The sequence below is a fragment of the Alexandromys fortis genome, unplaced genomic scaffold, assembly GCF_014885135.2.
Source record: "Alexandromys fortis isolate MF-2015 unplaced genomic scaffold, M_Fortis_MF-2015_v1.1 scaffold_8_9099976_23576923, whole genome shotgun sequence".
NCBI classification, from domain to species: Eukaryota; Metazoa; Chordata; class Mammalia; order Rodentia; family Cricetidae; genus Alexandromys; species Alexandromys fortis.
Window position 1 is genome coordinate 10,751,445 of NW_026067899.1, and position 18,467 is coordinate 10,769,911.

Below are 18,467 nucleotides of genomic sequence, written 5' to 3' on the forward strand. Positions count from 1 at the left end.
TATTTATGGTGTGTATGTAGTATATATATTATATATTTATGGTGTGTATGTAGTATATATATTATATATTTATGGTGTGTATGTAGTATGTATATTATATATTTATGGTGTGTATATGGTATATATATTATATATTTATGGTGTGTATATAGTATATATATGAGTAGATATGGAATATATATTCATAAATAGATATTCAGAATTTCTAAAAAAATCCAGAAATCCACAAGTCATATTCAGAAGCTAAGTGAAGTTCTCACATTTGCCAAATAAATTAGATACATTTTTTTAAATCTTAAGAGGTAACAACTGACCATGGGGGCAGGGTCCTACTCCCATTGGTGCACATACAACTGCCGGAGTCCAGCTCCAGATGAGGGCAGGGTCTGAAGATGGATGGATGTAAGAGCAGTGATGGGAGGATTCAAACACGGGACACTTCTTAATTTCATTTTAGGAGAGATGGACGGGGAGAATGCACATCCCTAGTGAAGATGCAGGTCCCAGCAGGGGATGTAAGGAGTGGACGAGGGAGGGAGGGAGCCAGGCTATGATGGGCAGGAGAATCTTGCACCCTGACTGACTGGCAGCCAGAGTGCTTCTTAATTTATACAGAATTTAGTAAGCAGGAATACATTCATGTTGTTCCGAAACAGAGATCACATCACTTTTGGCTTTGGACATGTATTTCACTTTTGCTCATCTGTTAGTCATCATGAATAAACTATGACAGAGCAGAGTTATCATTGCCAATCATTTTCCCTCAAGTTTTGTCATCACTGATAAACATTGGTAATCATTGATAGACGGGGTTATCTTTTATAATCATTCTTACTCGTTAACGCCATGACCCAGGTTTTAAGAATCTAGAGGCATATGGCAGCCTGTTCTCAGGGTAATAGTATGTTCGGGACTGTCTGGGGGAAGCTTAGAAGCAGCATTCCTAGGAGGAGGCATAAATGATTCACAAGAAATTTTTCCACCAATCCAATATCCCCAAATTGTGCAAATATTAAAAGTCTCCCCAGGTTGCAACAGGTAGAGATAAAAACCAAAGGTGCCACAGTAGCTATCATGCGGCTCGGCTTTGCTGGATGGTTGTCCATCAACTGTGCTGGCTTTATGACTTTTGCTGTTCCCATCAGATATGGCTGTGCCATACAACCCATACAGAGAAATATTGTGAGAGCCAGATGACCAGGAAGCCTGGTGTGAGGTAGCATCTTCTAGACATAATAGGGAAGTGGCACCCATGAAATCCTAACAATACAATTGACTAAACAAGACCTGAGTAATGACAGCGCCCATGACGTGCCAATGTAGATGAGGGAAATCTCACGGGACCCTACCCCTAGAAGAAGACTTACAGCCAATTAAGCTACAGAGAAAGGAAGAGCCAGTTCTCTCTGGGGACGAGCCCCCTGATAGGTTATTCAATCCCAAGTAGTCAGCCCTAAACACACATACATGCGAGCAACACTAACTAGACAATAGATTATGTGCATATATGTGTAGCAAAATAATTAAAGAAGAAGGGATCATGAGTTTGAGAAGGGGTGCAGTGGGACACAGGATGGAGAAGGAGAGGAGGGGGTAGAAGTTATGTAAACATAGTGCCCACACATTAAAGTCTCAAAACAATTAAAAATTTAAATTTAAAAAAATCTTAAGAAGTAGATGTCATACAAGTCATTCCTTGCCAGATGGCGATGGCTCATCCTTTAATCCCAGCACTCAGGAGGCAGAGACAGGAGGATCTCTGTGAGTTCAAGGCCAGCCTGGTCTACAAAGTGAGTTTCAGGACAGGCAGCGATACACACAGGGAAACCCTGTCTCCAAATAAACAGAAAAAAGAAAGGAAGAGAGGGAGGAAGGGAGGGAAGGAAGAAGGAAGAGGAAGGGAAAGGAAGAGGGAAAAAAGGAAAGGAAAGAAAAGAGAAGAATATTAAGGACATCAAAGAAAAGAAAAAAGTCAATCCTAAGATTTTCTATGCAAACTCTAAAGCTGTAAATTAGCTTTATGGCCACTGGCTAGCCACAGTGTGCTATGCTCTCATAAAGGGAATTACTTCAGTAAATAATTTAAGTAACTTCTTTTGGCTTGGTGTTTTTCAGGCTGTGTGTCGTACTCAGAGGTTCTAGGCTTCTGGGCCTCCCATCTTCAATTCTTCAGAGCAAGCCAGGCCCCACCCACCCTTGTCCCATGACATACATTAGCCATGAAGTCTTCCTAAAAATCCTAGACATTATTGATTTCATTTTTCAGTGTTTAAAAGCAAAACAAAAACAAAAAACAAAAAACAAAAAAAAATCCCTCAGCTCTATGTGGTGACCTTTGAGATGTTAGGTTTTAGTTTGCAAACACAAATACTTCTATGTGCTTTCCCCTAATCCTTTGCATTTGGGATTAAAAGAATCCTGCAGTGTCCCCTGTATCAACAAGGACACTTGAGCATCTCTCTGCTACCTAGCTTTTCTCACTGCTTCCCGGCTGTGAGGCTTCATTTGCTTTTCCAGCAACCCACTGTTCTGTGTTAACGTCTAGGAGAGTTTCTGCTTGTTTTATTGTGCTGGGCTGAGGTGGAAGGAGAGCAGAAAAAACGTTCATGTTACACTACAGTGAAGAGTTCTGTTGATGTTTTTAATGTTCCCCTTTCAAAATCCAATTAACCTCTTCATTTTTCCTTTTCTGAAGGCACAAAACTAGACATTTTAGGTCACTTTGAACATAGAGAAGGAGCTAGAGTCCCGTACTTGCTCTGGCCAGTGCTTGCTTTGGCTTTAGCTAACGTTGGAAGGCCTAAATTGAGCAAACCTGGATATTAGTGGGGAAAGAGGCCTAGAGAGGTTTATCATAATGTGATTCAAACAAGATTTATCACACGTGAAAGGGTATATCTTACTGATAGCTTAGTGTGTCATAAAAATATACATAGAATACCTTACAAATAATTTACATTTATTTCTTACAGGAAATGCATCAGAAACATGGATTGGTTTGAGTAGCAATAGAACTCCAGCCTCCTTTAGATGGTCCACTGGCTCCTCTGTCGTCTTAACTAACTGGCACCCTCTTGAGCCTCGGATTTTTCCCAAGAGAAGCCAACTGTGCGTCTCAGCAGAGCAAGCTGTAAGTTGGTTCATTTGATCCGTTTTGTGGCTCTGACACTGAGAACCACACAGGCCAGGATCTTGTGTCATAATAGAGACGGAGAGAGGCAGTGCCTGCTCCTCACGGGGCTACCTTACACACGGTAAGGCTAAGGTTGTTACTCTGAGGAAAGAGGGGCAAAGCTTGGATTAGAGCAGGTGCTTCAGACAGGACATGTGGGGGATGGCTTTTTGAACAGAAGATGTTTAAGCTGTGACTTCAAAAAAAAAAAAAAAGCCCTTACACAACAGACAAAAATGGTTCTCAGAAAGACACAAAGGTAGACAAAGGCTTGCCCCTCGTCAATAGCCAAACAGATGACGGGGTAGTAAGGAGATGATAGAAGGGACAAGGGAATACAAAATTCCTGGCTGGTGAACCAAGGTACAGGAGCCATCAGAGTACTCCAAGGGCAACAGAGGGAAAACATGACTTGGAAAATAACTGTGGTCATAGCATACAGAATGGTTTGGAGGGGACAGAATAGCAGAGAAACAATTGGGTGGCTGTTCCATGGGTAGCCTAGGGTGGAGGCTGTGCAGAGGAGAGGAGAGGAGAGGAGAGGAGAGGAGAGGAGAGGAGAGGAGAGGAGATAGAAGAGGATCAGATGTTTCAAATAACAAGATTCATTGTTAGCTAAATTAGAGGAGGAGACTCAGATGCAGGTCTTTTGTTGTTGTTGTTGTTTTACTTGAACAAACACCATTTTGGTAGACAGTGGTGGGGCCGACCATCCTGGTGCAGAGCGAGGGACGATGAAGGCTGGAGGACACTGGAGAGTGAGAGTTTTGAAGCTCCGTTAGCTTTGTAAAATGCAAACGATTGTGCAGGATGTGGAACCTTTTAGAAGACCGTGGATCGGTGGCAGATCTCGCTCTCACACGAATGGGTGGAGCCAGTGACGTTAGTGTTATGCACATTCTCCGGCTGCCGTCTCCCACTTCTCTGAGGCATCAGATTATGCAGAATTAGTCTTAAGTCCAAGCCATCTGAATGTTTATTAGACATTTTAAGCAAATATCCCCTCTCTGCTCAAACAGCTGTGGAGCACTGGCTGAGTTTAAGGGGGGCTGGAGGGCTTGCGAGGGGTCTTCATTCTTTCTAAGCACAGGATGTTGTGTCGAGCACCCCCAAGAAACAGCTCATTAAATGCTACTTAAGTAGCTTGACAAAGTAATTGTGCCAACCAAACATGAAAAAATTTCAAAGCACTTACTTTTGAGACTCGCAGAAACATGCGCATTCATAATTATACATGCTACCAATGTGTGTCTGAGTGGCATTCAGGGAGGAAGCCACAGTGATCTCTTTAGATGTCTGTTGTGAATCTAGCTCTGCTGAAACCCAGCGCAGTTTCAGGAGCTGATGGTTTTTTGAATCACTGGTTTTATATATAGTTAAGATGACCTTCATTTCCTATTGCCTGGTGTGATTGTTTCACTTACCATATTTATAGAACAAAAGCTAACATTTGGATAGGGATTGTTTTAATTAGTGTATATTCATTGTACACAGTAATGGGGTTACAGTGACATGTTTGTCCAAGTGTAGCACACACTTTGACCATATTCAGCCTCTTTACACTAGAAAACATTATTTTGAGTGAGGCAACCCAGACACAGAAAGACAATTATCACATGTACTCACTCATAGGTGGTTTTTAAACATAAAGCAAAGAAAACCAGTCTACAAATCACAATCCCAGAGAACCTAGACAACAGTGAGGACTCTGAGACATAAATAGATCTAATCTACATGGGAAGTAGAAAGTAGAAAAAGACAAGATCTCCTGAGTAACTTGGGAGCATGGGGACCTTGGGGGAGGGTTGTAGGGGGAGGGGAGAGGCAGGGAAGGGAGCAGAAAAAATGTAGAGCTCAATAAAAATCAAGAAAAAAAAGAAAAAAGAGAAAAATGGTTTAAAAAAGAATAAGGTGGAAAACAATTGAGAATGACACTCTGTCAACTTCTGGTTTACACACACACATGCGCGCACACACACACACACACGTGCACATTCACCTCCCCCCAACACATGTATGTTCACCACACACATATCAAACAAGAAAGAAAAGAAGGAATGAGGGAGAGAAAGAGATGGGGAAAAGGGGGGAGGGAGGGAGGGAGGGAGGGAGGGAGGGAGGGAGGGAGGGAAGAAACTAGTTGGGCCCTGGTATGTCTGTAATTCTGGCCCTAGTACTTGGGAAGCCAAAACAGAAAGATTACTGGACTGAAGCAATTGTAGTCTGTAACTGCATAGCGAGACCCACTCTCAAAAACTAAATACATTTGATGAATTAAAGAGAAAGCTGAGTAAGGAAAGACGTTGGAGTCGAACATGAATTTTGGCCCCGCATTTTGGAATTTTGGAATGAATTTTGGTGGTAGCTTCCAGGAATGTCTAGCAGCAACCAAATTCCTCCTCGCTCAGGTCCACCCAGCTCTGGACCGCGTTCGCACTGCCACAGGCAGAGCTGTCACCAGGCTACTGAGTGATGGATCAGGCAGGGTTCTGGACGACCACCCCACTGAGAGCGCTTGCTAGTCGCAGCCTGGCTCCTGACTAACACTGCGACCCAACAGCATCCTCGGAACCCTCTCGCTCATCCTGTGACTCTTTTCCCTTTAGGAGGGACTCTGGAAAGTAAAAGGCTGCCAAGAAAGACTCTCTTCCGTTTGTAAAAGAGCAGGACAAGTCCTTGATGATGACGAATCAGAATGTCCAGAGGTAAGCATGGCGAACAGGGCAACTGGGTACCCGGACTACAGAGCTAGAAGAATGTGCCCGCCGTGGATTATCGGGGATCCCTTCTGGGTGGGACTTTTCCCTTACTAATCAGATAGCACCTGGGGGACACCAGAAAGCTTCAGGATGTGCCCAGCCGATTCACTGGTTAGTAACTCTACTTAAGTCCCTAAGAACCACACAGCGGATGCGAAATCAAACTGAAAATTCCCTAATGCTCCCCACTACCTAGACCTGGCTTGGCTGTACCTCCAAGTTTGCTGTCTCTACTCAAGGTCTTTCCCTCATTTTTCTCCTTTGATCTCTGGGAAGCCATGAACACTACTCTTATCCCCACTTCGCAGATGGCAGAACTAGATGTGGAGAGATTGTGTTTCTTCTATTTCTTAAAACAATAATTTCTTATATTATGTTGCTAATATTTCTTAAAATTGTAATTTCTTATATTATGTTTCTTAAATTACGTTTCTTATGTTTCTTAAATAATGCATTCATCACTTAAAAAATAAAGTGGCTTAGTGAGGAAGTCAGAATTCAAACAAATGAGTGTCCTCCCTCCATGGCCAATACTCTATTTTTACCCAAACGTCGCAGCCCTTTGAAAGGAACTCTGTGAGTTTGAAGAAGGGAGAGAAGGGTAGCTCTTGAGTGAGTATCCCGCCTGTTTCGTTTTGTTCTGTTTTTTTTTTTTTTTAGTGTCTTCCCCCTTTTTTCAGTTGTGTTTAAGTTTTGAAGTTGGTTGCATTTTTTGAAACATAAAAAAAGAAATCGGGCGCTGGAGAGATGGCTCAGAGGTTAAGAGCACTGCCTGCTCTTCCAAAGGTCCTGAGTTCAGGACCTGAGTGACAGGAAAAGAAGAAGAATTTCATCGAGTCAGAAGAGAAAGCGGTGCAGGGAGGGGAGGGCTCTCTTGGCCTTAACTAAACCAGGTCATGTCCTCTTTTTCTTTCTTTAAGGGGTGGGAGAGGCATGGCAAATTTTGTTACAAAATCGACACCGTCCTGAGAAACTTTGAGGAGGCGTCCAATGGGTATCATTGCCATCCTGCCCTCCTGACCGTTACCAGCAGGTGAGTGCAAACTCTCTGACCTGACTGCTCTGCCAGGGGCTTTGTAAGGACAAGAGTCTGTCAGCAGAGCCTGTCTACATGGAAAGTGGGTTCATAGTAGAAGAGGAAGTGATTGAGTATTTATTGAGGTGAATTAAAATCTGGTGCTGTTTCTAGCTTGATTTTTAAATGACAAATGGCAAAACTTCAGGTGGCCCTTACTGTCCGAGACATCTGTAGCTTCTCCAGCTTTGTTATTACAGACAGCTATATTTGGGCTTTGTCTTCTGTTTGTAATGAGGAGACAGTGTCTTTGAACAGTGCTTGGCAGAGGCTTGGCTGGCAGAGGGCACTCACCCTGCCACATGCCCACAGTGGTAATTACTTCTCACACATTATCTGACCATGCCAAAAAAATTATAATCAAGTCCATTTTTATTAGAAAATTACTTATTAACCACCAATGTTAGGGAGGATATCGTATTTAACACCGACATGCTTTTTAAAGAAATAAAGGTGGCGTGACTGTACCTTTTGTGACACAGAACTGAAGACGTAGAACCTTACATAAGTGGAACAAGTGCAGCAAGAGGAGTAACAGAATTGGGCAAGGCCAAAGTAGCCCTGCAGGTTGCTCGCAGTGCCAATGGGACCCAAACCGAGGCACAGATCTGCTAAGGTGCAAATCCCTCATAGTCTACCTTTGGGACCTCATGCAACTGTTAGTTTCTGAGGACAGAATGCTTCATTTCCTCCACACTGGATACAAGAAGATACTATAAATTTTTTTTGTCTGTTTGTTGCTTTAACAAACTATATTTAGCAGCTAACCCTTAGGAGTAGTTAGACTCCAAAGCAGAGCATCACGTTTGGTGTTTTGTTTTACTTTAATCTCAGCCATGTCTTAGTTAGGGTTACTATTGCTGTGACGAAACAACAGGACCAAAAGCAGCTTGGGGAGGAAAGGGTTTATGTGGCTTACACTTCCACGTTGAAGTTCATCACTGAAGGAAGTCAGGACAGGAACTCAAACCAACTGGGAAACCTGGAGGCAGGAGCTGATGCAGCAGCCATGGACGAAAGCTGCTTACTGGCTTTCTCCTCGTGGCTTGCTCAACTTGCTTGCTTTCTTTCTCTTTTAAATTATTTATTTCTTTCCCCTCTCTCCTCTCTTCCCATTACCTCCCCTCCCCTCCCTTTCATGTACTGCCCCCAAACCAGCATCAATTCCTTTTCTCTTTCTGTCCAGAAAAGGGCAGGCCTCCCATGGGTATCAACAAAGCATGGTATATCAAGTTGCATTAAGACTAAACACATTCCTTTGTGTTTAGGCTGGGAAAGGCAATTGTGTGGGAGGACTAGGTTTCCAAGAGCCAGCTAAATCACTAGGGACAGCCCCTGCTCCCATTGGTAGGAGTCCCACAAATAGACCAAGCTACACAACTGTCAAATATGTGTAGAGGGCTTAGGTTGGTCCCACGCAGCCTCCCTGGTTGTTGATTCAGACTCTGTGACTTCCTATGAGCCAGATGGTTGTTTCTGTGGGCTTTCTTGTGATGCCCTTGACCCCTTTGGCTCCTACAATCCTTTCACCTTCTCTTCAGCAGGGTTCCCTGAGCTAGGCCTAATGTCTGACTGTGGGTCAGTGCCTCTACTTCGCTCAGTTACTGAATGAAGGCCCTTTTTAAAGACAATTGGGGTAGTCACCAATCTGATCACAGGAGATGGACAATGCAGGTTACATAGCCGCTATTGCTTGGAGTCTTAGTTGGGGCCACCCTTGTAGGTTCGTGGAAGTTTCCCTTGTATCAGGTTTCTGCATGTCCCTGAAGAGCTCTTAGCCCCCTTTTCCAGTCATCTCTTTCAGCACTCAACCTCTCCACCCACCCCCAATCCGATTCCCTTCCATCCCCACCCTCCCCTAGTCCACTGGGAAGATCTTCTCTATTTCCCTGTTCCAAGGAGATCCATGCATCCCACCTTAGACCCTCCTTGTTACCTAGCCTTTCTGAGTCTGTGGATTATAGCATGGTTATCCTTCACCATACAGTTAATATCCAATTATGAGTGGGTGTGTATTATGTGTGTCTTTCTGGGTCTGGGTCACCTCACTCAGGATGATTTTTTTCTAGTTCTAACCGCTTGCCTTCAAATTTCCTGATGTCATTGTTTTTAACAGCTGATTAATACTCCATTGTGCATAGGTACCAAATTTTCTTTATCTGTTCTTAGGTTGAGGGGCATCTAGGTTGTTTCCAGTTTCTGACTATTACAAATAAAGCTGTTATGCAGGGTGACAGTGGTACACACCTTTAATCCCAGATTGTGGGAGGCAGAGAGAGGCGGATCTCTGTGAGTTCAAGGCCAGCCTGGTCTACAAAAGCTAGTTCCAGGACAGGTTCCAAAGCTACAGAGGAAACCCTCTCTCAAAAAACAAGAACAAAAACAAAAACAGCTGCTATGTACATAACTGAGCAAGTGTGTTTGTAGTATAATTGAGCATCCTTTGTGTATATGCCCAGGAGTAGTATTACTTGATCTTGAAATTGATTCTCAATTTTCTGAGAAACCACCATATTGATTTCCAAAGTGGCCTTACAAGTTTGCGCTCCTACCACCAATAAAGGAATGTTACCTTTACCCCACATCCTCTTTAGCACAAGCTGTTGTTTGTGCTTTTGATCTTAGCCACTCTGACAGGTGTAAGATAGAATCTCAGAGTCATTTTGATTTGTATTTTCATGATGGCTAAGGATGTTGAGCACTTTTTAGAGCATTTCTCTGCCATTTGAGTCTTCTGTTGAGAATTCTCTGTTTAGTTCTGTACCCCATTTTTAAATTGGATTACTCGGTTTTTTTGATGCCAAGTTTCTTAAGTTCTTTATGTATTTTGGAAATCAGCCTTCTGTAGGATATGGGGTTGGTGAAAATCTTTTCCCATTCTGTAGGCTGCCGTTTTGTCCTATTGACAGCACCCTTTGCTTTATAGAAGCTTTTCAGTTTCGTGGGTCTCGTTATTAATTGTCAATCTAAGTGTCTGCACTGCCGATGTTATATTCAGGAAATAGTCTCCTGAGCCAATGCGTTCAAGGCTACTTCCCACTTTCTCTCCTATCAGGTTCAGTATACCTAGTATGTTGAGGTTTTGATCCACTTGGACTTGAGTTTTGTGCAGAATGATATATATGGATCTGTTTCCTACGTGCCAACATCCAGTTGCGCCAGCACCGTTTGTTGAAGATGCTTTCTTTTCTCCATTGTACAATTTTGGCTTCTTTGTCAAAAACCAAGTGTCCATACATGTGTGGATTTACGTCTTTTTTATTCATCCCAATGATCAATTGTCTGTTTTTATGTCAATGCCAGGCTGTTTTTATTACTACAGCTCTGTAGTAGAGTTTGAGATCAGGGGTGGTGATGCCTCCCACAGTTCTTTTATTGTACACGAATGTTAGTGATCATGGGGATTTTGTTTTTACATATGAAGTTGAGTATTGTTCTTTCAAGGTCTGTAAAGACTTGTGTGGGAATCTTGATGGGAATTGCATTGAATCTGTAGATTGGTTTGGTACAATGGTCATTTTTACTGTGTTAACCCTACTGATTCATGATCATGGGAGAGTTTTGCATCTTCTGGTAGCTTCTCCAATTTCTTTCTTCAAAGACTTGAAGTTCTTGTTATACAGGTCTTCCACTTGCTTGGCTAGAGTTACACCAAGATATTTTATATTATATGTGGCTATAGTGAAGGGGGTTGTTTCCCTGATTTATTTCTCAGTTCTTTTATCACTTGTAAGAGGGCTACTGATTTTTTTTTTAGTTAATCTTGTATCCAACCACTTTGCCAAAGATGTTTATCAGCTGTAGGAGTCCCATGGTAGAATATCTGGGATGGCTTATGGATACCATCATGTCAGCTACAAATAGCAATACTTTGACTTCTCCAATTTATATCCCCTTGATCTCCTTTTGTTGTCTTATTGTTTTATCTAGAACTTCGAGTACTATTATGAGTAGATATCAAGAGAGTGAACCCCTGCAAAGGGGGTCTTCTCAAACCCGGGAGACCCACTAACAGGCTTAGGGATCATCTGCTTCCATTACCGATTTTTTGTTTGCGTTACGGACCCTCCTGTCACTCTGAGCACCTAGGCTGGTAGTTACTTGTTAATTGGTTTTTCCACTGTCTGCACAACAGAGTGGCAGGTTTGATGGGTGCAATTAAAACCACCTGCTGCAAATTACACATTTCTTTTGTTTTAAGGCGACTACTTCTGGTTTAGGACTTTTTAATGGCACTGTGGGATAGAGAGGGGAGAAGAGCAGAGCCCCCTTTCTGAGTAACAGATTTTGATTTACTGGATTACTGTTTAAAGAAGGAAGAAAGAAAAACTTCTTCTGGACTGGCCCTTTGCTTCCAGATAGCAGGATGCAAAAACTGAATTACAATGATACCACAGAGTGCTGTCTATACGCTCAATAACGAAGTCAATGAACCATGAGTCAATCAGCCATGAAAAGTTTTGTACAAAATAACACCAGTGCCACTTGATTTTGTAAATTTGCCCAAAAAGACATACAATGCCGTATCTCTCTCAGTGTCCTGTTTAGAAAAGCCATTTTCCCCTAAATGCAATTTGAATTAATATGGTAAAATAATCATGAAATAAAATGTGCCACTGTCACCACTTTAAGAGAGCATCAGTGGTCTTAAATGCATTCACACTGCTGTGCCTCCGCCAGCGCCATCTATCTCTGGAACATGGTTCTTCTTCTCATACTGAAAATTCCGTACTGATTCAGAAATTCTCCACACACACACACACACACACACACACACACACACACACACACCCCACCTCCTGATGAGCAGCTTTCTGTTTTTATTCTCTAGAACTTTGACTATTTAAGGGACCAGATATAAACAGGACCGTCTTCTATGTGTGTCGCTGTAGCTGGCTCCTTTCACTTAGTGCAGTGCATCCACTGCCAGACTTTCCCTCCTTTATAAGCCTGGTTAATATCCTATCGTTTGTACACGCTTCGTGTTTTCCAACTTACCTGTCAGTAGATATTTGGGTTGCTTCCATCCTCCGACTACTGGGAACATGCTACTTTAAATGAATATGCAAATTTAAGTCCTTGGTTTCAATCCTTCAAGGATATACTCAGAAGGGAGATTGTTGAATCACGTGATGATTTCATCTTTAATAACTCCTGTTGAGGAGCTGTGAAATTGCTTTACATATTGGTCATGCCCCCACCAGCACACACAGGACTCCCGTCTCTCCGCATTCAGACTTTACTTCTTATTCTATCCTGGCTTTCCTTTGTTTTGTTTTGAGACTAGCTTCCCGAGTATGCCATAGTATTCCATGGTAACAGTGATTGTTATTTTTATTTCTCTTGGTGATTACCAGTGTTCGACACTTCCTAATGTGCTTTTTGGCCACTGTACATATTTGTTAGTGAAACTTCTATTTAAGCCCTTGGCCCTTTTCAATCTTAGGGTATTTACTGTTGAATTATAGGAGTTCTTGATGTATTCTGTTTATTAAAGCTATACCTGATACATGATTTAAAATATTTCTTCATTTTGTGATTGCCTTTTTACTTTTTGCATCTTTTTATCTTTGATGCCCAAAAGCTTGTGTTTTGATAAATCCCAATTTGTCTGTTATTTCATTGCCTGTTCTTTGGTGTCAGATTCGAAAACCATTACCAAATTCAATGTCATGAAACCTTCCCCATATGTTTTATCCCAAGAATTTAACAATTTTAGCTTCACGTTTAGATCTTTGGTATACTCTGGGTTCATATTTTAACACAGTATAAGGAAAGGGTCCTGTTTTGCAAATGTATATTCAGGTTTCCCAGAACCACTTGTTGAAAGGACTGGCCAATGTTCTCAGTAGATCTGTTGGAAATTATTTGATCATATATGCAAGCTTTTATTTTTGTGGCTATTTCCAGTTTATCCCACTGGTCTGTATGTCTGTCTTACATCAGTATAACACTGCTTTGATTACCATAGTCCTGAAATGCAAGTTTTGAAATTAAAAAAAAAAAAAATCCGAGACATCCAACTTTGTTCTTTTTTTCATGGTCATTTTGACAATTCAAGATCTTTAATTTCTCCATAGATTTTATAATTAATTTTGCATCCTGCAAAAGCAGATCGCTGACATTTTCAGTGATTGAATTGAATATATAGTCTACTATGGTAGTGGTAATAGTAACTTTTCTCAGCTATAAATGTGGAATGTCTTTCCATTCATTTTCATTTTGTATCTTTGTGAGGTTTTTGTCTGTGATTTTGTTTGTTTGCTTGCTTTGCTTTTCAAGACAGGGTTTCTCTGTGTATCCCTAGCTGCCCTGGAACTCGTTTGATAGACCAGGCTGGCCTTAAACTCAGAGATCTGCCTGCCTTTGCCTCCTGAGTGCTGGGATTAAAGATGTGCACCACCTACATTTACACAATGGAGTACTGCACAGCAGAAAAAACAATGACATCTTGAAATTTGTAGGCAAATGGATGGAGCTAGAAAACATCATATTGAGTGAGGTAGCCTAGACCCAAAAAGACGATTATCATATGCACTCACTCATAAGTGGTTTTTAAACATAAAGCAAAGAAAACCATCCTACAATTCACAATCCCAGAGAACCTAGGCAACAATGAGGACCCTAAGAAAGATTTACATAGATCTAATTTACATGGGAAGTAGAAAAAGACAGATCTCCTGAGTAAATTGGGAGCATGGGAACCTTGGGAGAGGGTTGAAGGAGAGGGGAGAGGCAGGGAGGGGAGCAGAGAAAAATGTAGAGCTCAATAAAATAATAAAAAAGAGGTGCACCACCACCAGGCATCGTTGATATTTTTTAATTAGCATCTTGCAATTTGTTATTCAGTCCTTTTTGTTTCTTATTTGGGTTTATTCCTAAGTATCTCATTCTTTTTGGTATTATGGTGAATGGACTTCTTATCTTAGCTTCCTTTTTGTGTTGTTAAAGATAAGAAAGACTTTCTTTTTAATGTGAGATTTGTATCCTGCAACTTTGCTGAATGCTTTAAAACTTCATAGAATCTTTACTTCACTTAATTCTCTCCACATAGCATACTCTCCACCTCTCCTGATTCAAAGGATAACATAAAACTATATATACACAATGGTATTCCTTTCCTAAACGATAACATTTAACATCATGAAATTCAAACAAAATGGCCAGGCGACATACAAATCTGAACTCTTCTGTAAATGATTCTAAAACACAGAGTGAGAAAGACCTTTAAAATGTTACTGTCTGCGGCTGTTTGAATGAGAATCATCCCTATTGGTCCCTATATTTGAATGTTTGGTTTGCAGTTGGGAGAACTGTTTGGGAAGGATGAGGAGGTGTGACTTTGTTAGAGGAGGTGTGTCCCTGAAGGTGGCCTGTGAGTTTGAAACAGCCCATTGTGGTTCCCAATTATTCCCTGTCTCTCTGTCTCTCTCTGTCTCTCTGTCTCTCACTCCCACCATATGTAAGATCTCAGGTTCTGCTCTAGCAGCATGCCTGCCTGCTGTCAAGCTCCCCACCGTGATGGTCATGCCTTCTAACCCTCTGGACCATGAGCCCAGATTAAATGCTTTGGTTTATGAGACACCTTCGCCATGGTGTCTCTTCACAGACACCATCTGTATTATCATAATCAGAGCTTTTCATCCAGAATTTGAAATCAGACAGAAACTGATAAAGAATATAAAACTGCTTCTTTGCCAGCTGGAAACAGATACTCAAGAGCTTGCCCCAGATCATGTACGGGGAGTTCCCAGACAGCTCTAGGAGGGTATGTTTGGCTTAGAATAAAGACACACTTGCTGAGTTATTTTACTAATGGTACCATCTTATAAATTAGACCAAGGAAACCTGAGTGATTTTTTTTATTTGAAGATGTTAATGTTTGAATATCATATGCATGTCATAAAAATAGACGAAGATCGATAAGTCGGTTTCTATCGTCTCAGAGAATAAGAGCGATAAAATAGCAAATCAGAGTGGACTGAATAAATCTGTAACCAACAGGTTACAAAAGCACTATTGCCATGAATGATGATGCCCAAGGCCAAGTATACAAAGTCATTTCTTGCTAGTCCTTGATAAAGTAATGGAAGAACCAGCCACAGCCCTGGTCTTAGCAGCAACATACTAACTAGCGGTGTTCCGCCTGCAGCACAGCAGTCCTAGGGAGCAGAGGGGAATCAGTAAAACAGGTCTTCCACTGTAGCCACACAAGCCAATAAAGAGTAAGAAAAATTCCCACTGCATCTAGATGATGTTTAGCTTTCTGTGCCTTCCTCGGAAATACACGTCTGTAACGTTCTGCCTCTGAGGTGTGGCTAGAAGTAACCTTTCTGGTTTTAAAGGTGTAATATTTTGATTGTTGGTAGAACATTTGCAGAAACTAATTCTAGAGTCTGATGAAACCCGCATGCTCGGCCACAGGGAGCATCTCAGGGCTTCACTGGGGAGGCCCTTAGGATCTTAATGTCACCTTTTGTTCCTCTATCATTCCCTCCCCATTCCCTTTGCGGCTCCTCTGTTTTACAAATGGTCTCATTGTGCTGGTTCCCTGTAGCAAGTGAATAATGCATGCAATAAAAAGAATCTCAAATTGAACGTTAAAAGTCCAACGCACTTTCTCCTGAGGTTTTTTGGGTAATTTTACCAGGCCTTATGTTTTCCTTTGACTCAGCAGATATGGCCAGAAGTCATCACCATTTGGAAGTCCTATTAAGTTTGTGTTTTAAAAGTAGTTTCAAACTAAGCTTTAATTCAATGCTAGTTGAGTTGGATACTTGTGCTTTGTTAGAGGTGTGTGTGTATGTGTGTATGTGTTTGTGTGTGTATAAGCATGTATGCACAAGTTGTCTACATCTGCTTTGGGAATATTTGTAGTTGAAAGAGAGCATGGCCAACAATCACTGGGAGCAAATTCATTCAACTGTTTGGGGAAAATGCTAGTGAGTGGAATGCCTTGGATTTGTTAAAATCTATCTTCAGTGAAAACACACGTTTGAACACATTTGAATAAGACAAAGACCCCATGTGCCTGTGAACAGACTGATTTGGGAGGCATAAAATTGTTCCTCCACTTACTTCCTTCCTAAGCAAGTGCAGGGGGAGGGCACACGTGCACTCCATGGTAGAAAATGCACATTCAGAGAAGCATAGTGTCCTCCCTCTGCCCCCTCTAGCCCACACTCATGCTGGTAAAGTGTGTGGTGTGCGGCCTAAATATCAAATAGCTATCTTTCTCCTAGAGATGCCTGGCCCCAGAGCAGAGACAGACCTGGTCTCTGGCCCTTGGGACAATTACAATAATTAAGTCTTCAGGAATCACATTCTCTCCTCTCATATATTTCTGAAGTTGCACTGACATTTAACATCTTTTAGCAATACTAGGGTCCTTGTGTACTTCCTTGTGCTGTGTTAACAAGAACCGCTTACTCCGGTTCCATTCTGTGCCCTTCATTATGTTTTAATGATGTTTTATATCATCCAGAAACTTGTATAACAATTTGCTTTCTTTTTTTTTCAAGGTTTGAACAGGCTTTTATAAACAGTTTCATCAGCAGTGTGGCAAAAACAAAAGACAGTTATTTTTGGATAGCTCTTCAGGACCAAAACAACACAGGAGAGTACACTTGGAAGACAGCGGGGCAGAGGCCTGAGCCGATGCAGTACACGCACTGGAACACACATCAACCCAGTGAGTCCCCTGCAACACCAGCTCACCCCACCCCCACCCCTGTTTCCTGGCCCCAAGAATACTAACGTGCAGCGGTGAAAGCTCTAGGTAGGCACCAACTCAACTTCTCCGTGGTCAATGAGTTCTACAGGTGTTTGTCTTCAGCAATAGGACCTTGCTATCAGTGTGTGGAGAACAATATATAACCTTGACAACAGTATGGGTTGTTTGGGGGTTCCCATGGGGGAACTTTGATCACAACTCAACTAGATATAACCCATTCCCGATACTAGAAGTTTCATTTGGTGACAAGAATGTCCAATAATGGGGTCTGTCTCCCCTAGTATTTGGAGATTTCACCTAGATTGCCTCCATATATGTTTATATTTTACAAATCTTCTACTGTATTAAGCTTCCATACTACTCCTCAAATAGCCCTTAATTTTAGCTGTCTTTCCCTGCATTCCCTCCCTCATCCTCCTCTCCCCTTCCCGTTCCTGCTTGATGGGTCCATTACAGCCCCACCCCTCACCTCTGGCTTCTATTCATAACTATCTATTCTATTTCCCTCTCTTAGGGAAATCTATCTGTTCCCTGCTCCCTCTCTCTATGCCTAATCTCTGTGGTTCTGTGGACAGTAGCTTGGTTTTCATTGATTTAATTGACTTAACAGTCAATATCTATATATAAATTCATATAATATTTGTCTTCCTGGGTCACTCACTCAGGATGATTTTTTTTTTTATAGTTCCATTCATTTACCTACAAATTTCATGATTCCATTGGGTAAATGTATCACATTTATCCATTCTTCTGTTGAGGGACATCTATATTGTTTACAGTTTCTGGGTATCATGAGTCTCTGCACTGGACATGGTGGGCAAGTATCTCTGTGATAGAATGAACCATCCCTTGAGTGTATGCCCAAGAGTGGTTTAGCTGGATCTTGAGGTAGATCGATCCCCATCCTTCTGAGAACCGTTAGACTGATTTCCATAGTGGCTGAACAAGTGTGCGCTCCCACCAGTAGATCAGCGTTCCTCCTACCCCACACCCTCACCAGCACGAGCTGTCGTTTATTTCATGGATCTTAGCCATTCTGACAGTAGAAGATGAAATCTCAAAGTAGTTTTGATTTCACATCCTAGATGACTAAGGATTACACATGTCACTTTCAAACTTCAGATAAATTAAAGACAAAGGAGCCAGAGTAAGAAAGCACCTTCCAAGAGCTGGGGCAAAGATAAGAACGACTTCTGGCTTCTCAGGAACCAGCAGGCGAGAAAACTCTGTGAAATCTGGTGATAAAGGCGGGAGGGAGGCCACTCAGGGCCTATTCTCTGTAAAATTATCTTTTAAAATTGAAGGAGGGCTATTTTTATAGATAAAAATTGAAGGACGTAGTGCCGGTTGGCCTGGCCTTGCAAGGGAAATGACAGAAATGCGGACCTGCATTTTCTCCCATATGAATGAGACACCGAACAGGGACGGGAGGGGCTCTGGGTGGTTGCGATGTGTCACTGTAGGCTCCTCGTTTGTGACAAATGTGCTATCTAAAGTGAGGGACAATGTGCAGGAGGCAGGGAAGGGGGTGTGAGAGCATTCTCCATCCCATCTAACTCTGCAGACCTACGACGACGGTTTGACAAGTTTGGCCGGTTTTTAATTCTTCTTTTTAAAGATGCACATAAAGTGATAGCAAATGTTGTGTGTGTAGGGTGCATGTGTGTGTGGTGTGTGTGTGTGGTGTGTGAGTGTGTGGTGTGTGAATGTGGGTGTGTGGGTGTGTGG

The 18,467-nt window shown here is 42.0% G+C and overlaps 1 protein-coding gene across 1 annotated transcript in view; it reads left to right on the forward strand.

Moving 5' to 3' along the window:
- Pla2r1 (phospholipase A2 receptor 1) overlaps positions 1 to 18,467 on the forward strand; it is a 99,613-nt gene that overhangs the window by 36,744 nt on the left and 44,402 nt on the right. The window contains exons 7-10 of the mRNA XM_050121978.1: positions 2,973 to 3,130; positions 5,779 to 5,877; positions 6,852 to 6,964; positions 16,528 to 16,697. Of these exons, the coding sequence (XP_049977935.1) occupies positions 2,973 to 3,130; positions 5,779 to 5,877; positions 6,852 to 6,964; positions 16,528 to 16,697 (540 nt within the window). The remainder of the gene's footprint in view (positions 1 to 2,972; positions 3,131 to 5,778; positions 5,878 to 6,851; positions 6,965 to 16,527; positions 16,698 to 18,467) is intronic.